General features: G+C 46.6%; 2 protein-coding genes across 3 annotated transcripts; both read left to right on the forward strand.

Annotated features, from left to right (window-relative positions):
* Window positions 1-1,246: 1,246 nt before the first annotated feature.
* On the forward strand, window positions 1,247-8,864 carry DDX5 (DEAD-box helicase 5). 2 transcript variants are annotated; one of them, XM_086623991.1, is made up of 13 exons: window positions 1,247-1,378; window positions 2,883-3,048; window positions 3,203-3,299; window positions 3,386-3,519; window positions 3,642-3,707; window positions 4,153-4,294; window positions 4,372-4,532; window positions 4,709-4,881; window positions 5,078-5,188; window positions 5,415-5,476; window positions 5,555-5,614; window positions 6,859-7,083; window positions 7,677-8,864. In XM_086623991.1, the coding sequence occupies exons 1-13, from the start codon at window positions 1,347-1,349 to the stop codon at window positions 8,057-8,059; spliced, it is 1,812 nt and encodes a 603-aa protein (XP_086480117.1). In that variant the 5' UTR covers window positions 1,247-1,346; the 3' UTR covers window positions 8,060-8,864. The 2 variants fall into 2 exon arrangements, with proteins under 2 accessions (XP_086480117.1, XP_086480118.1); XM_086623992.1 differs by having other exon boundaries at window positions 1,247-1,354.
* Window positions 8,865-11,060: 2,196 nt separating this feature from the next.
* POLG2 (DNA polymerase gamma 2, accessory subunit) lies at window positions 11,061-17,055 on the forward strand. The gene is made up of 8 exons (XM_086624178.1): window positions 11,061-11,604; window positions 12,030-12,156; window positions 12,306-12,411; window positions 12,956-13,129; window positions 14,154-14,294; window positions 15,160-15,240; window positions 15,829-15,929; window positions 16,854-17,055. The coding sequence occupies exons 1-8, from the start codon at window positions 11,061-11,063 to the stop codon at window positions 17,017-17,019; spliced, it is 1,440 nt and encodes a 479-aa protein (XP_086480304.1). The 3' UTR covers window positions 17,020-17,055.
* The last annotated feature ends 1,030 nt before the right edge of the window (window positions 17,056-18,085 follow it).

The raw sequence follows: 18,085 nt of genomic DNA on the forward strand, positions 1-18,085 counted from the left end.
TGTCACGGTATCTTGGGCTAAGAGCATAAATAGAACAAAAATGGGAAGAAATGGCTATGAAATACAGTAACGTTATTTTTGTCTCAGAAAAGCCTTAAAGCACAGATTGCTAGAAGGTGGGAGGATATAAATGGAGAGTGTTGTTACAACACTTCTCCTTCCTTATGTTTTCCTTTGCGTTGGCCACTGCTTGGAACAGGTGGTCTGGCAATATGGCTGCTTGTATTTATGCTTCAGGCTGCACCTTTTCTCCTGTGTGCTTGAAGCCTCAGGTAGCCAGACATTCAGGTTATTCCTTAAGCTGGCGAGGCAGGGCAGATAAGCACACCATACCCGCTGCAGGTATCTGGTGTTTATTATACTTGTGCTTCCTGAACAGCCCTGGTCTCCAGTGCACTGGTGCACTTCTTGTGACCTTTGCATTGCTTTCCTAGCCCTGTTGTGGGATTCCAGAAGATAAAAATAGCAACTGTTTCTGATCACGTGTATTTAATATTCCTAAGTGCTCGGGCAGTGGGTAACGATCCAAAAGAACTGCTCACAACTGGCACTTGACGTTGCAAGATGATTATTTGTGTCCAACCCGTTAACACCGTGAGGATCTGCACATCCGACTCCCTTAGTCTGCGGGAAATCCCGGGCAGGCGTGTGGCTGAATCCACCGCTGCTCCAAGGGCCGCTCATTAGTGAAAACATGCCGGCCTTAGCTCGGGGAGCGTCCCTCCCGCCTCAGCACGGCAGCCGAGCGGCTCTCCGGACAGACCGGCACGCCGAGCGGCAGCAAGCGGCGCTCACGAAGGGCTGGCGGAAAGGTGGGGGGTGGGGGGGATTCCCGGTCCCGTCCGGCCGAGACGGATTCGAGGCCCCCGGGCGCGCACAGGGAGAGGCCGCAGCCACGGGACGAGCCGGCGCCACCAGGCCGCGGCCTGCCCTGCCGCCGGCTCTGCGCAGGCGCGTCGGCGCGCGGGCCGGGGGCGCGCGGGCCCCTGCGGGCGGGGCGGGGCGGGGCGGGGCGGTGACGGCGGCGCAGACCACGCCCCAAGGGGGAGGGAAACTTCCGCCCGCGAGCGCAGAAACCGGTCAGTCGGCCGAGCTAAGCCCCGCCCACGCGGGAGGGGGCGGGGATTCGGGGCAGCTCGGGCCGCTTACATAACAGAAGGGGCGGGGCCTGTGTCTGCGTCACGAGCCGGCTCCCAGCAGCCCCCGCGGCCCCCTTTATATAACCGGCATCCGGGCGGCGGGGTGCTCTACACTCAGTGGCTTCCACCGACGGCGCAGGGTCCTGCTGTGCCGTTCGCCACCCGCTTTAAGTGACCGGGATCGTCTCGCCTACCGCCACCATCGCCATGCCCGGGTATTCCAGCGACAGGGACAGAGGGTGAGTCCGGGGGCCCGGCCGGCGCCAGCCGCCGCCAGCGTCCGGACTCTTAGACCGACTGTGGGGTTCTGGTGGTTGTTTTTCAAGCCGTTTAAGATGGCGGTGAGTCGCGAGGGTTGGGCCCCGGAGCCCTCCTCCTCAGCTCTTGCCGCCTCAGGATCTTCGGCGCTTCGCGCAGGGCGGCTGGGGGAGGGGAGCTGGCTTTGGGAGCTCTTATCGCCCGCGAGGGCGGCCGCTGTGCGTGGGCGGCTGTATAATCCGCGATGGGGTTCGCTCCGTCTGCCTCAGCGCAGCCCCTGCTTGTGTGTGACCGCTTATGAGGGGCGCGGCAATTTTTTAAAATTTTTTTTGAGAAAAAGGGGTTCTCCCCCCACTCCTTGGCGGCCGTACCCCCTCGTACGGATGGCCCACGCAGAACTCGATCCCTCCCGCCCCGCCAGTGGGGGGTGGGCTGGGCGCGGTGGGCTGACTGGAGGTTTGTGGGTCAGTGGGTTGGCCGGGCGCCTCGCCGGTGCCGGAGCCTCGGGGAGCTCTCGACAGGGCGGTTCCCTCTTCCTCCCTTCCCCCTCGCAAGGGACGGCGGCTCCGGCTGCCGCCGGCAGAAGCCGGCCGGCTCCGCTTTGTGTTGTGTAAGCGGATGCTAATGGCCGGCCCCGCCATGCGGCGGCTGAGGGGAAATCAAAATGCCGGCTGCTGCTGCCGCCTTTGTTCCTCCGCCTCCTCCCCCCGCCCAGCTCAGGCTCTAAAATGGCAGCGGCTGGAAAATGTGGCGTAGACAGAAATGAGAGACAAAGGAAACAGCGCTGGCAGGAAGCAGCGGCCGCTCAGGCGGGTCCCCTCTGGGAGCGCTGTGCTGTGCTGCGCGGGGAAGGGCCGTGCCCGGCCTGGCCGCGATGGCGGGCGGGCAGCCCCGCGCTCGGACCGGTTCGGCGCTCCGCGGGGCGCGGCGGAGCGTCGCTTCGAGCTGCGCCTCGGGGCTGCCGGGACAGGCGTCCGAGATGAGCCTTTTCTGAACAGAGGGACCGAACCGACAGTGCGAACGTGTAACGCATGGCCTCGTGAAACATCGTTATCGAGAGAAATCTGTCTCTTGGGGGACAAGGAACGGTTTACGGGAGAGTTACACGAAGGTTTCATAACCGCCCCTGCCTGCTTTCTGCAGGGTGACACACAATGGGAGTGTCAGTTGGGTAGGAAACCATTTTGATCACGGGGTAATGCAAAGGTTTTAACGTCCTTCCTTTGCCCATGTTGTAACGTGCTAATAGGCCTTTCGATTTCATTTCGTGGAAACTGCAAAGATGTGTTACCTTAGCTTCTCAATGTGAGTTGTAGCTAGGCAGATTGTAGCATCTGCAACTTAAGTATGTGTTTTAAAGTTTTGAGAGCCTGGGTTTGTAAATCTGAATTGTAAAGTTACAGGAGGGACCGCAGAGGTAGCGGTTAAGCTGTATAAAAGGAAGACCAAAACATTTGTCTTGGATTCTGTTATCATCTTCTCTAGGTTTGGAGCCCCCCGTTTTGGAGGAAGTAGAGGTGGACCTCTCTCTGGGAAGAAATTTGGAAACCCTGGGGAAAAACTTACAAAAAAGAAATGGAATTTAGATGAGCTGCCCAAATTTGAGAAGAACTTCTATCAAGAACATCCTGATGTAGTTAGACGTACTGTGGTATGTACCCTATCCAACTCAAGCAAAAGTAAACAAATAAGTGCAAACATGCTGAGGGTCATGGGGCCCAACCGGCATGATGGGGTAACTTAAAAGATAACTCTGGTATCAAAGATTATTTCCAGTAATGTGTGGGGTTTTTTTTACCTTGCAGCAAGAAGTTGAACAGTACAGATCAAGCAAAGAAGTCACAGTTAGGGGCCATAACTGTCCAAAACCGATTATAAACTTCTATGAAGCTAACTTTCCTGGTAAGTGAAGGCTAGCATACTGGTCATTCTTCCAGGCTTGATCTAAGACAAAGTCTTAAGTTAAAAGTTTCAATTTTCTCTTCAAGCGAATGTTATGGAAGTGATTCAGAGGCAGAACTTCACTGAACCAACTGCTATTCAAGCACAAGGTTGGCCTGTTGCATTGAGTGGATTGGATATGGTTGGAGTGGCACAGACTGGATCAGGGAAAACACTGTCTGTAAGTTTCGATTGTAACCTGGAATACTGCTGGATTTCAGCAGTGAAAGTATGGCCTGGCTTAGTGTAGGCTGAATAGTTGTGGGAAGAGACTGTAATGAGATTTTTCTTTCTTCTAAACAGTACTTGTTGCCTGCTATTGTGCATATAAATCATCAGCCATTCCTGGAGCGAGGAGATGGACCTATTGTGAGTATCCTTACATGAAAGTAGATTTTAATTCTGAGAGAATGAGATTTTTTTACAGTCTAATTGTCCACGCTCGTAAGAGCGCATAGCTGTATTGTGTTTCTCTGTATGACTAAAGTGGTTCCATGTTTTGGTAGTCTCCCAAGAACATTCCATAGGCTCTGATTAGCTTGTCCTTAAAATTTTACGGAACAGAGCTAGATGTCCTGGTTTGGAAGTCAATAGCTTCCAGGGGATAGCAATTTCCAGATCTCTTACCACACAGCATAGGTCTGTGGTGGTAATTGAGATGCTAGGTAATTTAGTTTACTGGTCTAGGCTACTTAAATCCACTTCAGTCATTCTGGCACTGAAGGAATATATGGCAACCTTTCCATTTAAAACTAGTGCTAGATTAGAAGCTCCAAACAGGTATTGAACTAAAAGCTGGGCATCTTATTTCTAGTGTCTTGTGCTGGCACCAACTCGTGAACTGGCTCAACAAGTGCAGCAGGTAGCTGCTGAATATAGCAGAGCATGTCGTTTGAAGTCTACTTGTATCTATGGAGGTGCTCCAAAGGGACCACAAATTCGTGACTTAGAAAGAGGTATGGATAAGCCTTGATGCATCTCTGTATGAAGTGATGCGAAAACCACTTCATCTGACTTTACTGCTGTTTTTTAGGTGTGGAAATCTGCATTGCAACACCCGGAAGGCTTATAGACTTCTTAGAAGCTGGAAAGACTAATCTCAGGAGGTGTACTTACCTTGTCCTCGATGAAGCTGACAGGATGCTTGACATGGGATTTGAACCTCAGATCAGAAAAATTGTGGATCAAATAAGAGTGAGTATAAATGGTTCATGCATTTATCACTATTCCAGAAACAAATGCCACTATGCTTACTAAAAGCAAGAGCAGTGCAGTTAACTTTGTCAGATTTGTCTGGGTAGATTTTTTTTTGACTGGCTGTTTGACTTAACTATATATTGATCTTGTACTGATCTAATCTCCTCCTCCAGCCTGACAGGCAAACTCTGATGTGGAGTGCCACGTGGCCAAAGGAAGTAAGGCAGCTGGCTGAAGACTTTTTGAAAGAATATGTACACATCAACATCGGTGCGTTAGAACTAAGCGCAAACCACAACATTCTTCAGATTGTGGATGTGTGTCACGATGTAGAGAAAGACGACAAGTAAGTAGTAAGTGGGGGGGAAAAGCATTCAGTATGTTTTTTTGATGGTTAATTAGTTTATGAACTGTGAAATGAATTTGTCTTGATGGATTTCTTGACACTAGCCTGAAACCATTGAAGTCAAAAACAGACTGATAAAACTAAACTTGCACAGTACAAATCAATTCCAACTCTAACCATTATCTCTTCATAATAGGCTGATTCGTTTGATGGAGGAAATAATGAGTGAGAAGGAAAATAAAACAATTGTTTTTGTGGAAACCAAAAGAAGATGTGATGATCTTACTAGAAAAATGAGGAGAGATGGGTGAGTTTAATAGCTTGAACTTGAATGAGCCATCTGAGTAGACTGATCATGTTCTTGATTCTTTGTGAGCAACTCCATATTGTCAAAACTGTTAAATACAGTGACACTAGATACCTGTTAAAATGTGAAAAACTAAAAGCTGTTTGGAATTTGCCAGTAGCCCTTTCTTTGACTAACGAAACTACTCAAGGAATGGTCTGGGGTCAATCAAGTTCTGTATTTTCAGGTGGCCAGCAATGGGTATTCATGGTGATAAAAGTCAGCAGGAGAGGGACTGGGTTCTAAATGGTGCGTATTTCAGCAATTTCTACAAGTGTACGAGGTATGCTACTTAATGAAGAAACTAAGGAGTTATTTGTGTTACAGAATTCAAACATGGAAAAGCACCAATCCTGATTGCTACAGATGTTGCATCCAGAGGTCTAGGTTAGTACAACTCGTAATGCCAGTTGCCCAAAGCTATTTAAAGAAAGTCTATTGCTTTCTTTAACCTCTGCGTTTTTCTAAGTTTTCTTCACATAAAGGTGCAGTCTTTGTGGCAAGGCCTAGGCATGACAATCGGAGGACTCGAGGGGGATGGAGGACTAGTGGAAATGATCGGCTGGCTGCTTCCAGTCAAATAGAGAGGTGAAAGCTGAGAGCATTGTGTGCCAGTAATCTTCAAAAGGCAAAGATCATCCTTTAAACTACTACCTCATAAACTGTTCTCTCATGAAATAAGCAGTCTCATTCACAGTTCACTTTGCCCCTGGTATTTCTCTTCTCTCCATGCTTTGCATGATTTGCCATGGTGCAGTACTGTTAGTTTTGTGCATACTGTCTGCTGTGATCTGTGGGTCTTTGAATTTCAGTGAGTTTGCTGAAATGTCGAAGAAAACAATTACAATGTTCAATGAAATTTTTTTTCAACCATGAAATGGAGAGAGCAGCTTTAAAATGTACTAAGCCTTGTACAAATTGGTGAGTACTGGCACATGAAATCTGAGAAAAAGTCCACCTCTCACTTTAGCAAGTGGGGCAGGAAAGCAATGGCTTTTCAAATGCCTTTGAAAGTCGAAGTTCCTCCACCTATACATAGTCGTCATGTCGAGACCTGCCAGAGAGAGACACATTCTCAAGTGAACCCTGGCTTCTTGGAAGCGCTTGCCTAGACGAGACACAGTGCATAAAAACAACTTGGTGACTTTGGGGGGACAGGTATGTTTTTCTTGCAGCTGCGGTTCAAAGGTCTTGGCAAGACGAGCAGTGTGGCCCCTTTTTTTTGAGCTTCTAATGAGTGTGTATGTGAAGGACCTTGTATGTTTTTACTCTAAGGTCCTCAAATGAGCACATGAAGAGGCTGCTGTGAGCTTTAGTGGCCCTACTGCAAGAAGCATTCAGATGTCACTTGATGATTTGTAAAGGGGACTCTTGAGTTGGGAATGACAAGCAAATGCATACTCCTTTATGGTAAGGTTTTGGATCACAGGGTGGGTGATGAGACGGGAACAGATGGAGTGTGCATAACTTTCTCTTCCACAATACTCATGCAGAAATGGATAATTCTAACACTGTTCTTTGCAGCCGTTATTTCCTTTAAAGTACTATTGTCTAATGTTTATCTTCGATTTGGCTGTTGTGGTGTGCAAAACTTCGTACCTTGCTTTTTGCCACACTGCAACACTTTACAGATGTGGAAGATGTGAAATTTGTCATCAATTATGACTACCCTAACTCCTCAGAGGACTATATCCACCGAATTGGACGAACTGCCCGCAGTACCAAAACAGGCACAGCATACACATTCTTTACTCCTAACAATATTAAGCAAGTAAATGACCTCATCTCTGTGCTTCGTGAGGCTAATCAAGCCATCAACCCCAAATTGCTTCAGTTGATTGAAGACAGAGGTTCAGGTAAGTACTATTCTTGACCACAGTGCATAGCTTTCCTCTTGGAACAAAATGGAAACTCGAATTCCACCTCCAACTTCTCTCTCCAAAATGGATATGGAAGGTGGCTTAGCTATGGTGACCTGAAAGGTATTTACTAACCCCAATAAAAAACCACAACACCCCCTCCCCTGAGTGCTCCCCACTCATGGCTGTGGTGCACGCATGGCTCATGCTGGCCAGAGGTGTGCTGCTGAGCGCTCACTCTGAATGAAACAAAACACTTCAGGGCTCAATTTTGTGGCTTTCTCTCATGGCTAGAAAGGATGGATGCAAGTGTCCTGTTGGCAGGATGAAAGTGACGTTCGGCCCTTGATGCCACCACTTGTGGTACAGGGAAGAGCGTGTGACTCTTCTCACGGGTTAGGCAGCTTTCTCTAGCAAGAGAGTCTTCATCTAAATAGAGTCCAGTGAGCAACTGGAAAGCTTTTATAGTAGGTTTGCCTTGGCTGGGGCAGAAATTCTCTCTCTTACTAGCTGAACTCAATTGGTGGTATGTAAAACACAGCCTTTATGATTTTTTTATATATATAACTATGTCTTGTCTTTTTTAATAGGTCGTTCCAGAGGTGATCGACGTGACAGATACTCTGCGGGCAAAAGGGGTGGATTTAGTAGTTTTAGAGAGAGGGAGAACTTTGAGAGAAACTATGGTGCACTAGGAAAGAGAGACTTTGGAGCAAAAACTCAAAATGGGGCTTACAGTGCCCAAAGTTTCAGTAATGGAACTCCATTTGGAAATGGCTTTGCAGCTGCAGGCATGCAAGCTGGCTTCAGGGCTGGTAACCCTGCTGGAGCTTTCCAGAATGGCTATGAGCAGCAGTATGGAAGTAACATTGCAAATATGCACAATGGCATGAACCAACAGCAGTATGCGTATCCTGCCACTGGTGCTGCTCCTATGATAGGTTACCCAATGCCGACAAGTTATTCTCAATAACTTAGTGTATTTAAATGTCTCAGTTTTTCATAATTGCTCTTTATATTGTGTGTTATCAAAACAGGATAGTTATTTAAGAAATGGGAAATGCAGAAATGACTGCAGTGCAGCAGTAATTATGGTGCACTTTTCGCTATTTAAGTTGAATATTTCTCTACATTCCTGAAACAATTTTTAGTTTTTTGTACTAGAAAATGCAGACAGTGTTTTCAAAGTAAATGTACAGTGATTTGAAATACAGTAACAGAAGGCAGTGCATGGCCTTCCAATAAAGATATTTGAAGACCGGATTTTCTTTCAGATGGCAATTTTCTCAACATGTGCACAACTTTACATTAATGGAATGTCAAATGTTTTTATATTAAATTCTAGAAAGGTTTCTCAACTGTGTCTGATTAAACATTTTAAGCTTATACAAAAATCAGCCTTGCCTTGATTGGGCTAGATTGCTTAGCATGGCAGGCTCTGCTTTGATGGGGAAGAAAACTAAAGCTGGCTTCTAATAACTGTTGGAAACAGTAGTCTTCCTCGTCTCACGAGTGTAGGGCCAGTTTTTGGAGAAGATCCACTGGAGTAAAGGTATAGCTAAAAGTCTCGCTAACCGAAACTGCAGTGGAGAGCTGCCAGGAGGGTAGGGAGCTTTTTGCAGCACTGTAACTGTCGCCTTCACAGGAGCGTATGTGCAGACCAGGCTTGAGTGTGATGTATCTGCAGCTGTCAGGCCTTGTGAGGTAGCATGCAGGCTTACTATGAGCTTCAGAGAAATGGGAAGATCTTAGTATTAAAAGTTAAAATTATACTTAAACCGGCATTGAGCAGTGATTTCTTTATGGAAGTGGGGGGAGGGAAGTGGGCTGTTGATCCATGAACATGCTTCATGGGTTTTTATCTTTCAAGACTTGTAGTACATGCAAAGAACTATAATCTCAAAGTACCACCCATGCAACAGCGTTTCCTTGACTAGGAGCAGAGCTGGAATAATCCTTCATCCCAGGGTTAAAGTACTTGATGCCTTTAAGTACAGTACATTAAAATTCCAGTTAATACTTTTTAAGTTTCTTCCTCTCACTTGTTTATCAGTAACAACAATTGGTTGCACGTTTAGTAATGCTTAACTACAGCTTGATGTATTCAAGGTTGAATCTGCAAGGTTCTGTCTAGGGTGTTTTGAACCCAACTCAGACTTTACTCCTACGCTTCAGATCTTTACTAGTCTGTGCTGAGCTCTTGGTGGTTGTTTTCCTCTGAGGCTCAGCTTGTGATGTTCTTAACCACAGCCTAATCTGCCTGTTAATCATGTGTTTCTGCAGTTTCTGTGGAGTTTTGTCAGTGGGCAGTACTTTCATGATCGTTCGCTCTTGCTGTGAGAACTTCAGCTGGAGTCCTGAAATGCCACCACACTTGGGTTTAAAACTGCTGTTAGCAATGTGGAGTGAGTCTTTAATTAGCTTTGCAACATTCCCCTTGCCCGTGCCATCAGTGTTGAAGCCTAGGAAGTAGATGGTTATTTATCTTTGAAAAAGGAGATATTAATTTCCACGTTTCCAGGTCAGTTGCCTGAAAATGCATGGAAAGGTTGTTTTTTCTTTTACACCTTTTTCAGTATAAAGGTTTTATGAGAAAACTTGTAGCTTGTGAATAATAGACAGGCTGGGGTCTTCAACAGTGATGCAAAGAACAAATAGCCTCTTCCTCACTTGAGATGGCACCAACCAGACTTGTTAGTGAAGCCCAGACAGGTGTTTGCAAATCATACTAGTTGAAAACGTGCTTTGGAAACTTAATTGGGAAATTGAGATGCACCTGATGACTCTTCAGATTTTTCAAGGCTGTAGATTGTTGGTGGTCGTAAGTGTAATTATGTGGCTAAATTGGCTGCCTTTAGAAGCTGAAGTAATTTTAAACTTGGACTCAAAAGTTCTGTCTTGCTTCTAGCAATGTGATGTGAGTTACTGGAGTGCCGTTTCTGAGATTGATTCATTTTTCACCAGAAAGGTACAACTGAAAAACAGGAGCACGTCTTTAATATTTGTTCCCAAATGACCATTTAGGAGAAGCCTTCTCTCAGAGGGAAGGGCGTTGCTCAGTGTAAGGGGGGCACTCTTAACATTTGCACATAAAATGATGAGAAAAGAGCTTTACTAAATAACTTCGATAGCATTGCCAGAGCTACCCGGATAGAATTGAGCTCCTGGCAGCTTTGCTTTCGAGATAAAATTCAGGAATTTTAACTAGCAGTGCCTTTGCACCTCGGAGTCGCAGCTCCTCCGGCTGACCCAGTGGCCTCCTAACGCGTTGTCTCTCCGGTTCTTCCCTGTCCGCCCCCGGCCCGTGGGATGGGGCTGTGCACCAACACGGCCGAACGGTTCCTCCTCTCCCAACCTCCGCCGTCTGGCCCCGGTCCAAGCCCGTGACGCAGCACGGCTGGAAATTTCCACCGCTCCGCGGGCCGGCGCCTGCGCCCGCCGCGGGCTCGGGCGGCGGTGCCGGAACGGCCGTGCCCGGAGCGCCTTCGCGGCTTCAGACCGCACAGAGCACCTTGACCTTGGCGCTGCTCTCCTGGGCGCTGTAGCGGCTTTTCCCCCACGCGTCTCCCGCGCAGCTGTGCTGTTCCCGGACGGCGGAGGGTCTTTCCCTCCCCCGCTCTCGCCCCCGTGCCGGGGAGCTCCGCGCTGCCGTGTCCGAGGGGGGAAGGCCGGTCGCCACCTTCCATGCAGCCTCAGCAAGGCCGGGGGGGCCGAAGGGCATGAAGTACCGGCGCGAGGAGCGCCCGCGCGGCGCCGCAAGTCACCGGCCGCCACCGGGGCGGAACCGGGGCGGAACCGGGGCGCGGGGCTGGCCCCCCCGGGAGCGGCAGCGCGCATGCGCGGCCGCCCGCTACCCGCTCGCTCCTGCCAGGCCGCGCGCCAGCTCCGCTCCCTGCGCGCGCGGGACGTGGCGCATGCGCAGTGCCCGCACCGCCCCCCCTAGCCCGCCATGAGGGCAGGGGGAGGCGAGGAAGATGGCGCTGGGCTGCCGCCAAGGGGGCCGGTGGTGCGGCCGCGCTTCCTCGGGGCAGCCCGCGCTGAGGCGGCGGCCGGCTGCCGCGCGGGTCGCGGAGCGGGTGGAGGATGGATCCCCGGCGCGGCGCTACGCGGCGGCCGGCAGCGATGAGGCGGCGGGCGGGGAGGAGCTGCTCGAGGTGTGCCGGCGGCGGCACTTCCTGCGGGGCGGCGCGGAGCCGCGGCCGGCGCTGCCCTGGCGCGCCTACCTCAGCGGCTGCCACCCGGGCTTCGGGCCGCTGGGCGCGGCGCTGCGGGGCAACCTGGCGGCGCAGTGGTGGGACTGGGCGCTGGCGTTCCGCGAGCAGGTGCTGGCGGTCGACGCCCTGCTCCACGGCCCGGCCCCCGCCGGCGCCCCGCCGGCCGGGTGCGGGCTCCGGCTGCTGCACTCGGAGACGCTGCGCGGAGCCCTCCGGGGCAGCGGCTGCAGCCGGGAGCCGGCCGGTCCGTCTCTGGAGGAGGTGCTGAGGACCGCGGGGACGCTCCGTGAGAGCCTCCTTCCCGGTGGGTCCCTCGTCCGGCCCCGCGGGGGTGAGGCGGGCTCCGGGCAGCCCGGGCGCCTGCTCGCGTTTTTCCTGCTGGGAGCGAAGCAGCGGCGTTTTAAGGGAATTTCCAGTTGGGTTACTGAGCTGGGAAAGGTTCATTTGCGTGCTGTTGGTGTCCTTTTCAAGGACCTGAGCGGTGTGAACGCCGAGGTGCGGGTTGGACGTTTTCCCGTGTAACTGGGGGAAAAGCACGTTAAAATCGCAGTTGCCAAAGTACCCGGAGGAAACAGGCTACCGGCTGCTGAGCTAATCGCTGCAGAACGTTAAAGCTAGTGGGACTGCACCTATAAACAGGATGTGGATCCTGTGTGCCCTGTTTGCACTCAGTAGAATTGAAAAATTACTTTTTTTCCTGTGGCTACTACAGTGGTTTGGTTTTTACAGGTGCTTTGGCGCAATATGTTAGCTGCTTAGAATTGGTGAACAAAAGACTGCCTTGTGGCCTCGCTCAAGTCGGAGTATGCTTTCACTCTATTCCAGAAAGTGAACAACCCAACAAAAACCTTGGAAGGTAGAGTAGTAGAGGGATTAATCCCGTTCCATGCTTAAACCAACTGTTTGTATTTGCTTCAGTATTGGATTATTTTTTGAATGCTGTCTCTTGCTTTTTCCCTGTTATTTTTGAAGGAGTTAACTTGCTGACCTTGCTATTGTTTAAAGAATAGGCGAAAGGACCACGTCTTTGCTTGCATGGTTTAGCTCTCCCAGAACTGCAGGACAGTGGCTCGATTATTGGTTACGCCAGAGACTCCAGTGGTGGAGAAAGGTAATAGTCGTGTACTCACGAGAAGTCATAGAATCACAGAATGGTTTGGGTTGGAAGGGACCTCAAAGATCATCTAGTTCCAACCCCCCTGCCATGGGCAGGGACACCCTCCACTACACCAGGATGCCTAAAGCCTCATCCAACCTGGCCTTGAACACTTCCAGGGATGGGGCATCTAAAATCTTGACCTGCTCCTTTATGTCTCTAAGAGGAGGGGGACTAGGCACTCCAATTGGTTTTATGGAGTTTTCCTGCTGGCCTGTTCTCATCACTGAAATACTTGTATTTCTTGTGAGAAACCAAAGAGCTACTTAAGTTTATGACAAGTAGTTAAGTAGTTTGCAGCCTGACTTGCAGAAAGGCAAATGTTTAGTGTTTGTAACTGATTTGAGATCACAATGCTGTAAAACAACAAAGAGATTTGGGCTGTAATTTATAAAAATCTTTTGCTGAAAATCAGAGACTTCAGCTTGGATTGGAGTTGGATTTTGCAGTTCGTGCAGTATGCCCAGTAGTGATCACCGCTTCTGTCTTCAATTTTCAGTTTGCAGTAGGCCCATCTAACTTCAGCAGCAGTGACTTTCAGGATGAAGAAGGCAGAAGAGGATTTAATTTACACTACAACTTTCCTTGGGGGACAGAAACAATAGAAACGCTGAAGAACCTTGGTGATACTGAACTGTTACAGATGCATCCAGGGGATAGTTCAAAATTACTTGTAAGCTTTATGATATAAAAAATCTTTTCTGATAAAGATGGTAACGTGTGAGAGAAATGGTTTCTTTGCTGGCCTGTTGCTTAGCATGAGTGCCTTTTTATTCTTTTGTTGTAAAAGCATTACAGTTGATACTCTGCAGTCAGACTTTCGTTTTCAAAAGCAGGTGAAATAGTATTTTGAGGGGTTTTTTTTTGCGAGGAGTTAACTCTTTGAAATTAGAAATTAGCTATATTGACAAGACTGCTGTTGTCAGTTGCATGGCCTTTACCTGCATCTGGGAGTAGATGTCAAGACAAACTGGGTCTGTGTTTTGCAGTGTTAAGTTTGCACCAAAAAGAACCTGTAAAAGTGTTTTCTTTTTGTAGCTTGTCCAATTCCGGACAAGTTAATGGATTATGAATGCTGCAAATGGCTTTATAGAAGTTACCACACTTAGAGAGGGGGGGAACGGACCAGAGGGAAGTGTTTCCACTGAATATATTGGAAAGGGACAAACTTCGAGCAAACGGCAATGTTTGAACAGACAAAACAAGAGTAACTTATTTTAGCAGTAAATTGCAACATTCTTCTCCTGATGGTCCTTTCTCTTTCCTGGTTTTGCAGCTTATTTCTATACAGAAGGCAGGAGACTGTAACGTAACCTACAAAACTGTGGGTTATGTAGTGATTTCTCAAAATGTGGGGACAGATCCTTGTGGTCACTTGGAAGTAATCTACAAACCTCCAAACGAAAATGCAGAGTTTCAAGGGTGTTGGTCATAGATTTAAATTTATGATCAGAGAAGCAGGCAAGACAAGAAAATAGTCCCATCTTGCTCTGATCTTCTGCTTTCCCTGGTGTTACTATCCTGTCTAGTTACTGTTACACTTTTAAAATTGCTGGTAACTTTTAAAAATGCATGTGCAATTGTATTTTAAATGTAATAAGGGTGCTTGAGCTCAGTGCCTCATTGTACATTTAAAGTAAACCAAAGGCCTTTGAGACAGTATTTGAGGTATCCCTGTGTGTTTTTTATTTCTTCAGGGCCGAGATGGAAGGAAGAATGTCATTCCTCATGTTCTGTCTGTGAGCGGAAATCTGGACCGAGGCACGTTAGCCTATCTCTTTGATTCTCTACAGCTAGCTGAGAATCCATTAACAAAAAAGAAAAATTCACAGAGAAAGGTAACTTTCTGTAGAAAGCGTAAGGAAGAACGGATGGTGGAAGGCAGGGGCAGGACTAAGTACAAAACCCACAGACAGTGTGGTAAATTCAAGCATGGAAACATCTTCCCCATCGCTCTCCTGGGTTCCCTTCCCCAACAGGTGCAGACAGAACGCTTCTCACTGGTAGCAGTTGGGTGGCCCCGTGGGACTGCCTCTGTGGTCCTTGTCACCCACATAAGCGGTTTTTCTCGCATTCCGAGGTCGCTTTCCCTGTTTGATTTGCTTTCTCTCTGATGAGGAGGCAGGCTCTTGCCATGCAAGTGATGAAGGAGTTACGAGAAATCAGAATATAGCTGCTCTGTGTGGGAAAGAGGAGTTTGTCTCTTCCAGCAGCATTTGAAGGTTGCTGACAAGGGCAGGAAAAGTGGGTCGCAGGTGGTAGCGGGGCATTTCCCTGAGGGCCGTCGTTATTCCCGCTTTTACCCTGGTTTTCTGGAGTTGAGTGCTAGTTTTCAGACAGCACTTGTCAATCCAACAGCTGTTTGGTCTTTAAGGACAGGTAGTAGGCTGGGTGGTAACTGCTGGGCTGCTCACTCTGGCTCCACTGAAGATGATGGAGCTCTGCTGACAAAACTTCATCTCTTTGCTGGAGCTTGGCCAAAACGGGATCATTTCGGCCATGTAACCCAGCTGGCATGGGTGCTAGTTATGTGAAATACAGCTTACTTCTAATGCAGGATTTTGTGATGCAAGGAAATTCCGTATGTTTAGAATCTTAATTTCAGTGAAAAAATTTCAAATAGCTTTGTAATGTTTCCTAGTTCTGTTTAGAATTTCACACTAAATACGTTTAGTAATCTGTTGCCTTTTGTGAAATTATTAGGTACTTAAACTTCATCCTTGTTTAGCACCTCTTAAAGTGGCCTTGGATGTAGGAAAAGGTCCAACCACAGAGCTGAGGCAGGTACGTTGTCAGAAAGTATTTTAATTTTGAGCATTGACTCTCCATGCAACCTTCTGGAGTTTGCCCCTTACTTTGGGGTGAATCGTGCTGCTGCGTTGATTCTCAGAGATCCATGGCTGTACAGATTGCAGTTTCCACTGTGCACTCGCTGGCTCCAGCTGTGAGTTGGAGCTGAAGGAGTAGATGCTTTCCTTGTGTCAACAGGCTGCTTTTAGCGCTGTTAATAGAGCTGATATTTGTTCCATGAAAAATGAAGGAAAATAAATTACACAATCCCTCTCAGCTTAATCTTTCAGAATTATCTTAATGCATGAGTCACATCTTCAGAAGGATTTTTAAGAAGTTTTTATTTAAGTCAGGCATTAAGCCAGTCCCCAGAGAACGGAGGAAATTTACACTGGTATGTTTTTAAATAGAAATGGAGATTTAATTGCCAGGCTCCTTTCTACTTTGAGATTATTTCAGCCAGAATGTTAACACCAGTTAGGAACGCTAATACCACGCATACTACAGTTTTAATGGTTTCTTTGTATAGGATTTCAGAACCTCAAAGTCTGTCTTTTAACTGTTGTTTTTAAATAAACACAGGTTTGTCAAGGATTGTTCAATGAACTGTCAGAAAATAGAATTTCCGTATGGCCGGGTTATCTTGAAACCGTGCAGGTATCTCTGGAACAGCTTTATACAAAGTAAGGAAAAACAGTCTTTTGTAAATTAAACTATGAAGGTGAAAGATGACTTTCTGTGGACTAGCGAAAATATACCTGTCTTCAGTAAGAAGTCATTAAGTGCAGTAACCACATGACTGAAGGCATGTATCCCCAACTATAAACTTGGATTCAATTAGTTTTATTACAAAGAGCAATATCAGATAGTTAATTTTTAAAATTAAGTATAAGCCTTTCACATGTTACTGTTGCTTCTATGGAATTGTGAAATGTCTTTTAAAGACTTCTATCGAAAATAAATTTCTTCAGATGAATCATAAGCTTGCAGAACTGTTTCCCGCCCTCAGCTCCATTTTTGCATCTGGACTGGTGTTGTGTTTCATTGAGTATTGTTTCCAGTAGCACATCATGTCTAGGCTTGAACTTAAAAGTTTTTTCAAGTCTGGAACCATTACGATTAGTGTATGTGATGGAGTTATTTGTGCAGATAAAACTGCTATTCCAGCTGAGGGCTTCACACACGACTTGTTGATCAGGAGTGAATTTTGAGCATATCACTGCTCATGTCAATAGATCTCAAACATATTGATGAGTATTTTTTTTTCCCTGAGAGAGAATAAATATGAGTATTTGTTCTGTGCAGTAGTCTTCAAAGTAAGCCTGGCTATTAAATAACCGAAGAAATATATATTTTGCTTCTACAAAAATACTCTTGTAGTCGGTCACCAAATAGCATTCTTTTTATGTACTATATTAACTAAATAATTTAAAGAAATGAAATCAGGAAAGCAAGGGATTGTAGCAAGAAAACTGGTGTCTTCACACCTAGTGCACCTAGTGCAGTATAGCAAAAATAAGTATTTGCAGCTTATGGGCATTTGTACATAACTTATCTGAAGTTTTCATACACCAAAAGGAGTAACAGGTGTGCTCGTTTCTTCGCAGGTACGATGAGATGAGTGTTCTCTTCATGGTCTTGATAACTGAGGCCACTCTAGAGAACGGAGTGGTCCAGCTGAGAAGCAGAGACACCACCATGAAGGAAATGATGCACATTTCTAGACTGAAGGACTTTTTAACTAAGTATGTAACATCAGCCAAAAACATGTAAACTTAAATTCATTGAATAAAAGAAATTTCTTAAACATCTGTGCCTGAACTGGCTTCTGTGGTGTCATGGACTCCGTAGTTACTCCGCAAATAGTTCTGAGAAAACTTTTTTTCCTGTCAAATCTAGACCATATAGGTCTTCCAGGTTACCCTGAAAAGAGGGAAGAGACGAACTTGTTCCTCGTTAGCAGCACTAACTATATTCTCTTTCATGTCTTCAGTTTTACTATCTTACTGAAAAATACTCCCTCCTAACGTAAAAATTCATCTTTCGTCTGTGTATTGCTGACACAACTATGGTCTCTGGTGGAAAATGGTATTTTATATAAAAGACTTCCAAATCTTAAATGTTTTAATAACATCAGTAAGTATCTTTCTACTCTCTGTTTGTAGGAATGTATTTTAATCACATGGCCTCAGTTCTTCAATTCAACATTTAATCTACTTCATCTTGCACTTGATAAACATAAAGATCAGAAATACGTTTTCAAGAGTACGAGAGGATATAGAAGAAATATAAACTCTTTTTGACGAACATTTTTGTGGACAAAATGTGTACAAAGAATATGGTCGAAAGAGGTTAATGTGTGATCATATTTATCTTATAGCTAAGTGTGGTAGTCAAAATCAGATAAAAGAGTGCATTGACATGAAATTGATTCTGATCTTCTGTAGGGTTACTATGCATGTACAGCTTAAGTCACTGTATTTAAGTGCTCTGAGGTGACATGCCTTGTTGCATACAATGTCATGAAACACAAGAACTTGCCTTAAAAATTTCTTCTGTTAACATGGTGCTTATTTAACTATAAATGAGTTATTTGTAACTGCTCTACTAAGTAATATTAATAGCTCTGTAGTGTAAACATGCCAGATATAGCAACGTTAGCATAGTGTGGCTGTGTGACTTGCTGAACTCGGAATTCTACGTAAGCTGGCTATGGAATGACATGAAAACTACCCAGAAAAGTCTAAGAAACAGCCTACAGCACAATGCAGAATTTGTTTTGGAGTTAACTGTCCCAAAAATTAATTTTAACATCCTATCCCTACTCTGAGAGCTGAAG

Source organism: Tauraco erythrolophus, chromosome 20, assembly GCF_009769465.1.
Source record: "Tauraco erythrolophus isolate bTauEry1 chromosome 20, bTauEry1.pri, whole genome shotgun sequence".
Classification (NCBI taxonomy): domain Eukaryota; kingdom Metazoa; phylum Chordata; class Aves; order Musophagiformes; family Musophagidae; genus Tauraco; species Tauraco erythrolophus.